At 35.7% G+C, this 15,601-nt stretch overlaps 1 protein-coding gene across 15 annotated transcripts in view; it reads right to left on the bottom strand.

The window, feature by feature from the left end:
• Nucleotides 1-15,601, bottom strand: part of PLEKHA1 (pleckstrin homology domain containing A1) — a 57,614-nt gene that overhangs the window by 34,009 nt on the left and 8,004 nt on the right. For 12 of the 15 annotated variants that reach the window (XM_054503990.2, XM_054503989.2, XM_054503979.2 and 9 more), the window contains exons 2-3: nt 4,857-5,017; nt 232-288 (exon numbers count right to left, since the gene is read on the bottom strand). In XM_054503990.2, coding sequence (XP_054359965.1) covers nt 232-288; nt 4,857-4,997 — 198 coding nt within the window. In that variant the 5' untranslated portion in view covers nt 4,998-5,017. Of the gene's footprint in view, nt 1-231; nt 289-4,856; nt 5,018-8,818; nt 9,250-10,227; nt 10,558-15,601 lie in introns of those variants that run through there. The other 3 variants (XM_054503978.1, XM_063670364.1, XM_054503996.1) reach the window with 3 other exon arrangements.

Genomic DNA, 15,601 nt, shown 5'->3' with positions numbered 1-15,601 from the left:
TTAATGTTAACTTTTGCAATTTGCCACATCCTGTAAGTTAAAATCATATTCTTCATCATTGTATCGATTTAAAGAATCTTCTAAACATAGTAATCAGGTACCGTTTCAGTATGACAGGAATCTGAACATCACTGTTAAAGGACATGGAAAGGAAACTGCTGCTTCTATTCATACTCTCATTCACAGGGATTTTAATTCACACATGAATATAAGACAATGTATAAAGACTACCTTTGAAATGTAGGTAAGCTTAATGGCTCCAACACGTGATGATCCAGAAGGTAGGTTCTAAAACAAAGTATTAATATATAATTAATATCCAATATTATGAATTCATTTTATAATGTAATGTTCCACATATACTTCTGAAAAGTTAAAAAACTCAATTTTTTAATATCACATTTTACAAATAAACTTTTCTTCTGTTCAAGTTTTTACTAGGTCTGAAATCAAGTCCATAGTTTGGATAACGAAACTGAATCCTACTCTGCTCCATCATCATGCATTCTAGGACTAAAAGGCTATTTTTATCACTGGAGCTAAACTAATACTCTTTCTCATGAGCTTAAAAAGCCAGAAATAAGATCAGATTTTGTTCCTGAAAGCAAGGGGGAAATATTTAGCGGCAGAAAACAAATATAATTGTAAGATACTTAAAAAGACTACATATATTACTTTGTTCTATTAAAATTTCTTTATCAAGTATCTCTTGACAAAAATGGACTGCATTTCCCCCCATTTAAATGGTTTACTGTTTTTTATACCATATTAATCTACATCGATACTTTTTTTTCCAAAAAAAAAAAATGTTTGCTTCTCTTTATCATATGCAGGGAATGTAGGCACTTTCACACACAGTATTTTCATTCTTCCCGTTAAGTTTCAGATGTGGTTTGCATCAAAAGAGCTAAAGGTAAACAAAGAGGGAGAATCAACTCTGGTTGAAGCTATCCAGAAAGACTGAAGTGATGAACAACATTTAGGCTGGAGGTTAAGGAAAATTTTGAAACCCAAAAAGCAGGGGAGAATATTCCAAGCAGAGAAAATGGACAAACTATGGCAAACAATTGAAGATGCACAGCTCTGTACTAGAAAGAGAGAGGGGGCTGTGTTGGGCTGTAATGCAGTGTCCTATAAGATTATAGTACAAAATGGTGGTCTGAAAACTTGAACTGAGAACCTAATCATAGAGGACCTAAATAAAAAACAAAGTAGCAAAGAATTTATATTGTAGAGAATTTGAGGCCAACGAAGAAGGCTTATGAGCAGATCTGGAATCAAAATTATGCTTTTTTAATAATATATCTTATAATAAACTGAATGGATTATAGAGGAGGAAGATAGAGGTAGAAAAACCAGACAAAAGAATCTGGGGAAAAGAAATAAAGAATATAAATTTCATTTATATGATAGAAGACTGATAAAAGACTGATAGAAGATTTCAGAAGTAAAAATGAAAACATTAGTTTTAGATGATTTTGAAAATTATTTCTGCTGGAGATAAGACAGGATCAACTTTTCAACAGACTTTATAATAATGTACTGAAAAATAAAAAAATCTATGGGCTTGTTCTAATGAATGATTAGGAGGTAACTGGAAGCCTAGACATTTCAAAGACTTTAGAGTCCCAAACATGAACTGCTTATTGTTGACAGGGACAGATCTTTTAAAAACTTTCACACCTATATATTGTAAAACTCCATTAATTATGTTCTGCTTTAAACTATATACTATGTACAAGCTTCCAAATATAAATCATAAATAGTAAGTATGCATATAAAATAAAATTATAATTCATTAACGTATAACATTAAAAAGCTATTTGTATTCTTATGTATAACGTTTTAGATTTATGGGTTTTTGGTTTTTAACTTTAAAGAAGGAAGAAATGTAAATATGTCTCCAAGAATCTCTAACTACTACCAAAGTGATTTTTTCAAAAACTGCTACCCTTCCATTCAAGGGTAATAATTTATTTCTTTTTAGTTTTTCATGAGCCTATTATTTTAACTGCTGAATACAGCTCTAAGCCATTGTGGAAGGAAGACAAATGAGAAACCAAAGCATGACATAAAGTGTCACAGTAATAGTAGCATACTACAGGGAAATGTAAGTAGCTGAGAGAAAAACAATATTCAAAATATGCAGTTTCTGTGCACTAGTATGATTACCATCAGGTTTGACTGGAAAAAAATGAGATTCAAAATTTGTTACTTGACAATGAACAAGAAATAACAAACTAATAGAACATTTAAGAAAAAACGGGAAATAGGCCATTTGTTGATTATGAGTTCCTAAACTCATTTTGCCAAATACTTTTTCGAATCTCTTCAAATGCACTCCCTCGTACAGCAACTTAATTATTTCATTCTCCATGATTACCAACCTCCTGGACAAAACACAGGAAGCCCCAAAGTGATCCCTAATGAACACTAGAATGAATTTTTAAACCCACGGTTAGTGGTAAAGGAAGCAGTGGTCAGGGGAAGAAGTGGCTTCCTAATAATAGAGGAATCAAACTAATTTTCTTTCTTTACCAAGGTTATTATGATCAGTATAACCATGTTATCATACTTTGACATAAGCAACTAGATTGAACCATATGAAATTGCCATTTTTTTAGTAATTCAAAATGGCTGTATATTAGCAATTTCATATGGTTCAATCTAATTGCTTATGTCAAGATGCAATAACACGGTTATACTGAACATAATAACCTTGATAAAGAAAGAAAATAATATAATAATCTTAGCAAAACATTTTACTGAAGTTTTCAAGAGTAGATATGTCTTGATTATTACGTTTAAAAGTGACACCAAGTTGGTACTAATGGCTAATACACTGGCTGGCAGAATCAAGATTTCCTAAGTTGGAAAGAAGATATAAAATTAATAAGAAAAAACTAAAAAATATTTAAATTCTGTACTTAAAAAAAAATTGGCACTGTGTCCAGAAAAGCCAGTGCATTAATTCTAACATAGAGATCTGGCTTTTAAAAGTTCATGTGGACAAGACCTAGCTGAGTGCTATAGCCAAAGTGATCTAGTCTCCAAACATGCCACAGGCTCTCTTGCTTTGATCTCTGCCCACATTATTCTTTGAGCACTGGAATACTCAACTTTTCCATCTCTTAGCCAATATTATATCCAAACTTCTAAGTCAATTTCAAATGTTACCATCTCCATGAAGACTTCAACTCCTTCTACTAGCTGTATAACTTTCCTCTGAATTCCAAGTTCAAGTTTTATTCAGGGTAATAAATATATTCTATTTTGTACTTAACTCCTTTTAGCTCTGTTAAATGGGTAGTACTGATAAAGGAAGAATGACAAGAAGAATCTATTATGTAGGAACACAGAAAAATCATCAAGGAGTTTCAAGTAAAATTCAGGAGAAACCATACATATGTCAACCAGACCTTGTGAAGAGAGAGAAAAATCAGGGAGAGAAAATAGGCAGAACTGTGCAATGGCTCATATGGGTGAGGAGAGGTCCCTTACAACTCAAATTCTACATAAATAAACATACACATATTAGTATCTAATATAGACACATACATATCTTGTCTAATCTAAAATCAGTATATAGTGAAGAATACGAGACTACTTATCAGGAGACCTAGTTCCTGCTCTGTGAAACAGAACAGAACCTTGTATAAGTCTCTGCTCTTCCCTAGACCTTCCATTCCTCACCCACACGAGAAGCCTACTGGACAAAAATCAGCTTAGAAGTCTGCTGGAGATTCATCCCTTGCTTTGCACATACTTCCTTGCAACATACAACCCCATTTTTAACTTCTACACCAATTTTTATTTGAAGATAAAAAGTTCCAAAAGGTCGGGCGCGGTGGCTCATGCCTGTATCTCAGCACTTCGGGAGGCTGAGGCTGGAGGATCACCTGACGTCAGGAGTTCAAGACCAGCCTGGCCGAGACAGCAAAACCCTGTCTCTACTAAAAATACAAAAAATTAGCCAGGTGTGGTGGCACACCCCTGTAGTCCCAGCTACTCGGGAGGCTGAGGCATGAGAATCACTTGAACCCAAGAGGCAGAGGCTGCAGTGAGTCAAAATCGTGCCGCTGCATTCCAGCCTGGGTGACAGAGTGAGACTCCATCTCAAAAAAAAAAAAAGGAGAGAAAGTTGAAAGTTTAAAACTACTTCACAGATGATATCTAATCTCAGGCCTCTTAAGGCTGGGATGCCAATTTTTTAAATTATAACATTTACCCCTATGTTTTGCAAGGCAACAATAAAATCAAACTGCATTTCAGTTCATGGATGGCATTACAATGACTGACTCAAATCTGACACTACAAAATAAAAGGACTACATATGTGCAAGAGTATCATGTGGTTAAGTCATTTATTTATTTAAAAATAATAGTCTCTATCCTAGATACAGCATCTTAAACCTAAATTTAATCTCACTAAAGGGACCCTGGTATTAAGCCTCCTTAATACAAGAAAATCATCTATCCCTGGTCTTTATTTTAGCTGTTGTTTGAAATACGTATTACAAAAAAAGTATTTATTTTGGGGACAGCTTCAATTGTTATTTTTTCTGTGACTCAAGATCTAATTTTCTAAAACCTAATTTTCCACCAGAGAGAGCATTTCTCTCTCGAGGGAAAAATATATACAAAAGCATTAATTTTTATCAAATAAACTTAGTTTCACCTTCTGAAATTCAAACAAGACAGTAGAGGTCAGGGGTGCAGGGCAGAGAGGACACCCAGTAGAAATAAATCTAAAAATATACTGCTTAAGAAGACAAATTCTAAAGCCTGTATAGTATGTTAAATACTTAAATACAACTTTCTATGCTTTTAAAAGATAATCCTTGGGATTTTACGAACCTGTGGATTATCCATGTACCACACGAAACTATCTTCTCTGGTATCCAGTATGAAGTATCTTCGAAGAAATTTCCCACTGTTTTCATTTTCTTCAATGTCTAGAAAACCACAAATGCGATTCTGACGATCCACATAAGGCATTTCTGAGCTTGAACATTACACTGTAAAATAAAAATATTAACAGTAAGCTCCCTATGAAACAGGAAAGTATTTCTCACGGACTGCAAATCTGTTCAAGGAGGGGGCAACTTGCCAACATTAGGTAAGGCCAATTAAAATGAACACACACCAACATCTGAGGCATTGACAAAAATCACTTTTGAAATTAAGTTTGTGAAGAGTGGTTACTAAATGTAACTATTTATTCACTGTGATGGGGACAACAGAGAGCTACTCACCTCAGCTGAATAATTTACTTACTTTTTCCCTAAAAAAAACCCCAGGTGAGCCAAGAAAAATAGTTATCCAAATTTTAATTTCCTCACAAATCAAGATAATCTATCCTTTAGATTATTTTAGAATATTTTTAAATTCACAAAACAACAACAGTTAACATTTAGTGACCACTTGCTACATGCTAGGCTCTGTATAAGGTTCTTTTCCATACGTTAACTCTTTTAATCTTCTAAACAATCCTAGGAGTAGGCATAATCATCCCCAGCAGATAAGGAACTTAACACAGAGGGGAAGTGATTTTCCAAAATTCCAAAACTAGTAGGCCAAGAGTCAAAGCCTGAATCCAGATTACCGCACTCTAGAGCTCTTAATCTTATGCTCTACACCATCCTTTCTTAAAAAAACCCTTGAATTGTTAAAACTAAAGTGAATCAAAATAAACTAGTTAATGTACTGGAAAGAGAGATAAGCAGGTATGATATGCCTCCTGGTGGAAGACACAAACATCACCTATCACGTGAACATAAAGCAACAAGAAAAAATGTTTTTTAGATCCCCTCTATATCCAAATACCAATCTACAGGAGATGCAGAACACAGAGGAACATGCTAAACTGCACCAAAGGAATTCAATCAGCAAGAGCCAGACTATAAGAAACAAAGGAAAACAAAAAGTTTCTTTAGCAAGTAAATTATTACAAGAAAAAAAAGAAAAAGAGACATTATAGATTAAAATAGACTTAAAAGGTGTATCATATTCTGGTTCTAAAGTACTGCAACTTTTGTTGTACTGATTAAAGTTAAAAAACGGTTAGGTGCCAAGCACTGTTTCTCTAGAGACTACAGACATGTGATTCCTTCTTGATGTGATGCTTAGCCCAAATCTGCACCAGACAGCTGTTACTATTCTGATACTTCTATAGCTGGCACCATCACATCTTTTGGCAGGATGAATTTACATAACTAGTTCTTTATTTAGAGGCTCAAGGTAAATTTAACTTACAGTGAAAATTCAATTACAATGCTTACTGATATACTATGTATCTGCATCACTATTCCATATGCAGTCAGAGAAATGATAAAATACACCAAAAAGTTCTAAATAAAACTATCCATTAAGTTTGTGTGTTATTATTGTTATTGTTCTTATAAATCTGATACTTCAAAGGAAATAATTTCTTTAATAAATTTACCATAAGTTTGTAAAAAAAAAAAAAAAAAAGTTCACAATGTAATCAAAGCTTGAAAAATCAATACTCTATACTACCATATACCACAGGTAAAAGCTATCAACTTGCCATGAGAATAGACATAGATCAGTGGAAAAGAATTAAGAGCACAGAAATAAACCTATACATCTATAGTCAACTGATTTCAACAAGGGTGCTAATACCATTCAATGTGGGGGAAAAAAAGCCTCTTCAACAAATGGTGCTGGCACAACTGGATATCCACATATAACAGAATGAAGCTGGACCCCCTACCTCACACCATATATAAAAATTAACTCAAAATGGATTAACAATTTAAGAGCTAAAACTAGAAAACTTTCGGAAGAAAATATAGGGTAAATCTTACTTTGGAATTGGCAATGAATTCTTAGATATAATACCAAAAGCATAAGCAACAACAAAAATAAGATATATTGGACTTCATCAAATTTTAAAACTTTTTTTGCATCAAACGACTTCAAGAAAGTCAAAAGAAAATCTACAGGAGGAAAGAAAATATTTGCAAACTATATATCTGACAAGGGTCTAGTATCCAGAATATATAAGTAACTTTCAGAACTCAAAAACTTTAGTCCAAGTTTAAAATGGGCAAATGACTTGAAGAGACATTTATCCAAAGAAGATAAACAAATGGTCAACGAGAACATCAAAAGATGCTCAATATCATTAGTCATTAGGGAAATCCAAAAAAAACCACAATGAGATAAAACTTCACCCCCACTAGGATGGCTATAATTAAAAGAGAGGAAAATAACAAGTGTTGGCAAGGACATGGAGAAATTGGAACCCTCCTACGTTGCTGGTGGGAATGTAAAATGGTACAACAGCTGTGTAAAACAGTTTGGCAGCTCTTCCAAGAGTTAAACATAGAATTACCATATGACCCAGCAATTCTACTCCTAGGTACCTAGGTACACACACACCTCGTTTTACTGTGCTTCATTTTATTGCACTTCACAGATATTGGGGTTTTTACAAACTGAAGGTTTGTGGCAACCCTGCAGCCTCAAACTACTGGGCTCAAGAAATCCTCCTGCCTCAGCCTCCCGAATAGGTGGGAGGACTACATGCATGTACCACCACGCCCAGCTAACTTTTTTATTTTTTGTAAAGACAGGATCTCACTATGCTGCCCAGGCTAGTCTTGAGCTCCTGGCCTCAAGCAATCCTCTTGCCTCGGCCTCTCAAAGTGCTGGGATTACAGGCACGAGCCACCATGCCCAGCCAAGTGTCTCACTTTAAACCAAAAGCCAGAAATGTCTAAGCTTAGTAAGTGAAGCATATCAAAAGCTGAGACAGACCAAAAGTGAGGTTTCTTGCACCAAACAGCCAAGTTATGAATGCAAAGGTAAAGTTCCTGAAGGAAATTAAAAGTGCTACTTCAGTGAACATGAGAATGGTAAGTGAAACAGCTTTATTGCTGATATGAAGAAAGCTTTACTGGTCTCAACAGAACATCAAATTAGCTACACTATTCCCCTCAAGTCAAAGCCTAACCCAAAGAAAGGCTTTCTTCAGTTATTTGAAGGCTGAGAGAGGTGAGAAGCTGCAGGAAGAAAGCTGGAAGCCAGCAGAGGTTGTTGGTTCATGACTTTTAAAGAAAGAAGCCATCTCTATAACATAAAAGTGCAAGGTGAAGCAGCAAGTGCTGATATAGAAGCTTCCACAAGTTATCCAGGAAGATCTAGCTGAGATCAAGGAGGTGGCTACACTAAAGAGATTTTGAATGTATGTGAAAGTCTTCTATTGGAAGATGCCATCTAGGACTTTCACAGCTCTAGAGAAGTCAATGCCTGATTCAAAGCTTCAAAGGACAAGCTGACTCTTGTTAGGTGCTAATGCAGCTACTGACTTTAAGGTGAAGTCACTGCTCACTTACCATTCCGAAAATCCTAGAGCCCTCAAGAATTATGCTAAATCTCCTCTGCCTGTACTCTAAAAATAGAATAACAAAATCTGGATGACAGCACACCTGTTTACAGCATGTTTTACTGAAAAAAAAATTTTTTTTTGAGATGGAGTCTTGCTCTGTCACCCAGGCTAGAGTGGTGGTGCAATCTTGGCTCACTGCAACCTCCACCTCCCAGGTTCAAGCAATTCTCCTGCCTCAGCCTGCCTCAGCCTCCCAAGTAACTGGGATTACAGGCACATGCCACCATGCCTAACTAATTTTTGTATTTTTAGTAGAAACAGGGTTTCACCACATTGGCCAGGCTGGTCTCAAACTCCTGACCTCAGGTGATCCGCTTGCCTTGGCCTCCCAAAGTGTTGGAATTACAGGTGTTAGCCACCACGCCCAGCCACTGAATATTTTAAGCCCACTATTGAGACTTACTCCTCAGAAGATTCCTTTCCAAATATCACTGCTCACTGACAATGCACGTGGTCACCCAAGAGCTCTGATGAAAATGTACAAGTTGATTATGTTGTTTCCACACCTGTTAACACAACATCCATTCTGCAGCTCATGCATCAAAGAGTAATTTCAACTTTCAAGTCTTATTATTTCAGAAACACATTTTGTGATATTGAAATATATATTTGTGATTTGAAATATAGCTGCCATAGATAGTGATTCCTCTGATAGATCTGGGCAAAGTAAATTGAAAATTTTCTGGAGAGGATTCATCATTCTAGATGCTGTTCAGAACATTCATGATTCACAAGAGGAGGTCCAAATATCAACATTAACAAGGTTTTGAAAGAAGTTGATTCCAGCTCTCATGGATGACTTGGGAGGGTTCAAGACTTCAGTGGAGGAAGTAACTACAGATATGGCAGAAACAGCAAAAGGACTAGAATTAGAAGAGCCTGAAAATGTGACTAAATTACTATAATCTCATGCTAAAACTTGAACAGATGAGGAGTTGCTTCTATGGATGAGCAAACAAAAGCAGTTTCTTGAAATGCCACTGCCACCCCTACCTTCAGCAACCTATACCCTAATCAGTCAGCAGCCACCAACATTGAGTTAAAACTCTCCACCAGCAAAAAATTACGACTCATTTGAAGAGGCTGAGATGACTGTTAGCATTTATAAGCAATAAAATATTTTTAAATTATAGTGTGTACATTTTTTAGACATAATGCTATAGCACATTTAATAGGTTACAGTATAGTGTAAACATAGTTTTTATATGTACTGGGAAACCAAAAAATTAGTGTGATTCATTCTATTGCAACATTTATCTTACTGCCATGGACTGAAACTGAACCCACAGTATCTCTGAGATTCAGATATTCAGAATTGAACACAGGTAGTCAAATAAACCCTTGTATATGAAATGTTCATAGCAGCACTATTCACAAATAGCCAAAAGGTGGAAACAACCCCAACAAATGAATAAAATGTGGATACAATGGAATATTTTTCAGACATAAAAAGGAATGAAGTACTGATACATGCTACGACCTAGATAAACCTTGGAAACATGCTAAATGAAAAAAGCCAGCAACAAAAAGGTACATGTTGTATGATTCTATTTATATGGAAGATCCTAAATAGATAAATCCAGAGCAACAAGGAATAGATTGGTGGTTGCCAGAGGCTGAAGAGAGTGGGAAATGCAGAAGAGCTGCTTAACAGGTGATGAAAATGTTTTGACAGTAGATATAGGTGATAGTTGCACAACACTGACACTGTGAAAGTATGAAATGTCATTGGGTTGTATGCACTAAAATGGGTAATCTTATGCTAATTTCACCTCGACTAAAAAAATAAAAGGATGCTGTAACGTTACTTACCAGGCAGTTTCTACGATGACTGGCCCCATACGTTTATCTTACTTCTTAGTTTAAAAGAGTAGAGCAAATAAATTATCTACTTGAAAAAACTCAATGTCTTAGAATGCTCACTCTAGAAGTCAGCTGTCATGTAGGAAATTTGACTGCCTTCAGACTGCCCTGTTGTGTGAAAGCCAACTTAGTCCCATGAAGAAGCTGTGCAGAGAGAGGTGACCAGCCCACACCCAGCTGTCCCAGCAATTCCAGCAGAGTGAGTGAAGGGGCTATCGTGACCATCCAGCCCAGTCAAGCCTTCAGATGACTCTCATTCCAACTGCCATCTGACTGCAACTACAAGAGAGAGACCCCCGAGACGGAACTGCCCAAAAGCTCCTTCAACCCAGAGAACAGTGAAAAATAATGAACTGTTCTTTTATGCTACAGAAAAGCCCTCAGGCATATACCATATAAATACAATATACAGAGCATTCAAGGAATTTTATAAACAAATATATGTCAGAATTTTCATTGGTTTTTAGTGCTATAGATGAAATTATCACCTGAATAGCTATTTGAAAATTAAAATACACTTTTAAATAAAATATGGGTAAAAGAAGAAATCAAAAGGGAAATCAGAAAACATTCTTAACTAAATGAAAAATTTTAAAAGTCAAAATTATGTAATATGCAGCTAAAGGTGATTTTAAAGGAAAATTTATAGTCAAGATATTTTTATTAGAAAAGGTCTAAAATCAACGGCATAAACTCCAACTTAAAAAGCTAGAAAAAGGTAAAGTAAACCCAAAATAGAAAGAGAATAATAAATATCAGAAAAGAAACTAATAAAATTGAAAACAAACAATACAAATTAAAACCAAAAGCTGTTTCTTGAAAAGATCAAATTGATAAATCTATAGCTATGTGAACCAAGTGAAAGAGGGAAAGCAAATCACCAATATTAGGAAGTACACACTACAACCCTATAGACATTAAGTGGATAATAAGAATTCATGCAAACAAATTTGACAATTTAGAAGTAAACAAATTCTTTGAAAAAACACAACTTTGAAAAAACTGACATAAGACAAAAAAGAAAATCTGAAGTACCTATTTCTACTAAAGCAAATGAATTCATTACTAAAACCCCAAAAAGAAAAGTCAAAGCCTAGAAATAGTTCATATGTGAATTCTACCAATCCCTTAAGTAAAAAAAATAACACCAGTCTTTTACAAACTCTTCTAGTAAACAGGAAGAGAGAACAGTTAATTTTCAACCAAGGTGCCAAAGCAATTTTGTAGAGAAAAGACAGTCTTTTCAACAAACAAGACTGGAATAATCGACTATCTATGAGGAAAAAAACTAACTCAAATGGATCACTGACTCAATGTAAAATGATAAAGCTTCCAGAACAAAATATAGGACAAAGTCTTCAGGACCTTAGGGGTAGACAAATATTTCTTAGATAAGACACAAAAAGCCTGAACCATATAATAGTTGATATATTTGAAACGTAATCAAACTTTAAAATTGCTCTTCAAAAGACACCATAAAGAAATTAAAAGACAAGCCACAAAATGAAGAAAATATTCAATATGTATGTATCCAGACAGCAAATGATACCCTAGAACAGGCAGGTAATTATTACAATTCAATAATAAGACAACCAAATAAGAAAATGGTAAAAATAACTTGGAACACATAAGCTGACAAAGAATATAAAAAATAGTAAATAAGCACACGAATAGATGCCTACCATAATTAGTCAGGAAAGTGAATGCAAATAAAAACCACAAGATACTATAACATACCTACTAAAATGTCTAAAACAAACAAAAAAAAACCCCTGACAACACTAAATGCTGTCAAAGATGTGAAATAAACGAACTATCATATATTGCTGGTGGAAATGCAAAATGACATAGCAACTTTGGAAAACAGTTTGGCAGTTTTTACAGTTAAACATATCCTTAGCGAACAACCCGGCAACCCCACTCCCAGGTATTTATCCAAATGAATTGAGACTTATGTTCACACCAAATATTGGATACAAATGTTTATAGCAGTATTAGTCATAACTGGCAAAAAAACAGGAACAACCCAAATGTCCTTCAACTGGTGTATGAATAAACAAAATGTGGTGCATCCAATACAATAAAATATTACTTGGCAAAATAAAGGAACAAACTATTGATACATGTGCAACTAATAAATGTCAAATGTATTTTGGTATGTGAAAGAAGCCAGACCAAAAAGGATATGCGACATAGAACAAATCAGTAGAGATGGAATACTGCTCTACAGTAAAAAGGAACTACTGACAGATGCAACAACATGAATGAATCTCAAAATCATAATACTAAGTAGAAAAAAGGCCAGAAATAGGCTGGGCACAGTGGCTCACGCCTATAATCTCAACACTTTGGGAGGCCAAAGCAGGCGGATCACCTGAGGTCGGGAGTTCAAGACCAGCCTGACCAACATGGAGAAACCCCGTCTCTACTAAAAATTCAAAATTAGCCGGGCATGGTGGTGCATGCTCTAATCCCAGCTACTCAGGAGGCTGAGGCAGGAGAATTGCTTGAACCTGGGAGGCGGAGGTTGCAGTGAGCCTAGACCGCGCCACTGCACTCCAGCCTGAGCAACAAGAGCGAAACTCCGTCTCAAAAAAAAAAAAAAGCCAGACACAAAAGGATACAGCCTTTTATAATAATTGTTTCCTAACATTTCAACTAGTGGTTTTAGTGTTATTTATTTATAGAAATAATTATATTTCTATAAAATTCTGAAAACTGCAAACCAATCTATAGGGATGGAATGCAGATCAGTAGTTGCTTGGAGCTGAGGGTGAAGGGAAGGACTATAAGTGGCATGAGGATACTTCTCAGAGTTATGGAAATGTTCTGTATCTTAATGTGCTGCAGACATGGTCAAAACTCATCAAATTATACATTTTAAACAGATACAGTTTATTGAATGTAACTTCAAAAGGTTAAAAATCCAGTACCAATTAAAAAAAAAATTTTTTTTTTGAGATAGAGTCTCACTCTGTTGCCCAGACTGCAGTGCAGATGCGAGATCTCAGCTCACTGCAACCTCCACCTCACAGGCTCAAGCAATTCTCATGCCTCAGTCTCCTGAGTAGCTAAGATTACAGGCACCACGCCACTACCGCCCAGCTAATTTTTGTATTTTCAGTAGAGACAAGGTTTCACCATGTTGGGCAGGCTGGTCTCAAACTCCTGACAGCAAATGATCCACCCACATTGGCCTCCCAAAGTGCTGGGATTACAGGTGTGAGCCACCACACCTGGACTAGTAACAATTTTAAAAACTCATTTATAAATGACTACAAATAGAGGTTTTTTTTTTTTTTTTGTTTTTTTTTTGAGACAGAGTCCCGCTCTGTCACCCAGGCTAGAGTGCAGTGGCGCGATCTTGGCTCACTGCAGGCTCTGCCCCCCGGGGTTCACACCATTCTCCTGCCTCAGCCTCCCGAGTAGCTGGGACTACAGGCGCCCGCCACCTCGCCTGGCTAATTTTTTGTATTTTTAGTAGAGACGGGGTTTCACCGTACTAGCCAGGATGGTCTCGATCTCCTGACCTCGTGATCCGCCCACCTCAGCCTCCCAAAGTGCTGGGATTACAGGCGTGAGCCACCACACCCGGCCAAATAAAGTTTTTTAAAAGCTTTCCATGGCAAAAACCTGATAAGCAAAGTCAAACTCAGCAGAAAATATTTGCAACTTATATCATAGACAAAGGGCTAATCTCCCTAACATTTAAAGAGCTTGCAAAAAATGTTAAGGGAAATATATCAAACGTTCAATAGAAAAATAAGTAAAAGACATGAACATTGTACCAAGAGAGATATAAAAATGGCCCTTAAATACATGATGAGATATTCAGTATCACTCACAATAGGACAAATACAAAAAACCATACCGAGATGTGGCCATTGCCAATGACATCGCAAGAACAGGAAGAACACGAGAGACTACCACAGGGATTCAAATATCAAAATCTATACGGTAAGAAATGGCTCAGGAAAGATAACTGGTTTCTTTAAAATTAAATTCAAAAGCAGGAGAAGAAAAGGAACTAGAGGAGAAACCTATGAATTAAAAAAGACTTTAGATATCTAGACCAATCACAACATGTGGATTTTATTTAAATCCTGTTTCTTAAAAAAAAAAAAAAAAAAAAAAAAACCTGACATATTTAAGAAAATCAGAAATTTGAATATTGTCTGATATTAAGAAAACAGACACATTATTTTTGGTGTGATAACGGCATTGTGATTGTTACCAAAAAAAAGGAGTCCTTTTCATTTAGAGATATTTACTGATATAAAATAAGATGTTATTTATCTGGGGCCAGGCATGATGGCTCACAATTGTAATCCCAGCACTTTGGGAGGCTGAGGCAGGAGGATTGTGTGAGCTCAGTAGTTCAAGCCTACAAAATGACAAGACATTATCTCTACCAAAAAAAAAAAAATAGCCAGGTGTAGTGGTGTGTGCCTGTAGTCCCAGCTACTTGGGAGGCTGAGGTGGGATAATCGCTTCAGCCCGGGAGACTGAGTCTGCAGTAAACTATGACTGTGCCACTGTACTCCAGCCTGGGCAACAGAGCAAGACCCATTCTCAAAAAAAAAAAAAAAAAAAAAAGAAAGAAAGAAAAGAAAAAAGCAAGCAAGAAAGAAAGAAAAGAAAAAAATGTTATCTGGGATTTGTTTCAAAATAATTTGAGAGAAGGGAATAAACAGAGGAGGCACTGGTGGCTGGGTTGGTAGTTGCTGGAGCTAAATGATGGTGTTCATGGGATTGGTTACACTATTCTATTTTTGTGGATGTTCACAAATCTCCATAATAGAAAAGTTTTTTAAATCTATACTATACAGATATACCATTTCTCATCTATTAGACTGGCAAAAATTCAAAAGCTTGACAACACACTATACTGATGAGGCTGTAAGAAAACAGAAACTCTTACATTGCTGGCAAGAAGGCAAAATGGTAAAACCCTACTGGGTGAATCTGGTACTATTTAACAAAATCATATATGCTTTTATCCTATGATCCAGCATTCCTACTTGGTACTGTAATGTGAAACATTTTAGGTATGATAAGACTTCCAGACCATTATAATGTACATTATTGGATAATGTAAATATGTTGATATGATTATATTTAAAATAAAACATTTATTTGTTATTAGGAACCAAGACTTTCACAGTGAGAGAAAAGAGGTACAAACAAAAAACAAAAGAACAAACTGTGTACAATACGTCTGAATTAGAAATAATATGAACTACATAATTTCTGAAGATATGACAGTAATGGAAAATCACCACTTTGTAATCCCAATGTCTCACTGATTTACACAAGCATCTTC

Source organism: Pongo pygmaeus, chromosome 8, assembly GCF_028885625.2.
Source record: "Pongo pygmaeus isolate AG05252 chromosome 8, NHGRI_mPonPyg2-v2.0_pri, whole genome shotgun sequence".
In the NCBI taxonomy this organism is placed as follows: domain Eukaryota; kingdom Metazoa; phylum Chordata; class Mammalia; order Primates; family Hominidae; genus Pongo; species Pongo pygmaeus.
Note: the sequence above shows the minus strand (reverse complement) of the source record. Positions and strands in the feature narration are given on the sequence as shown.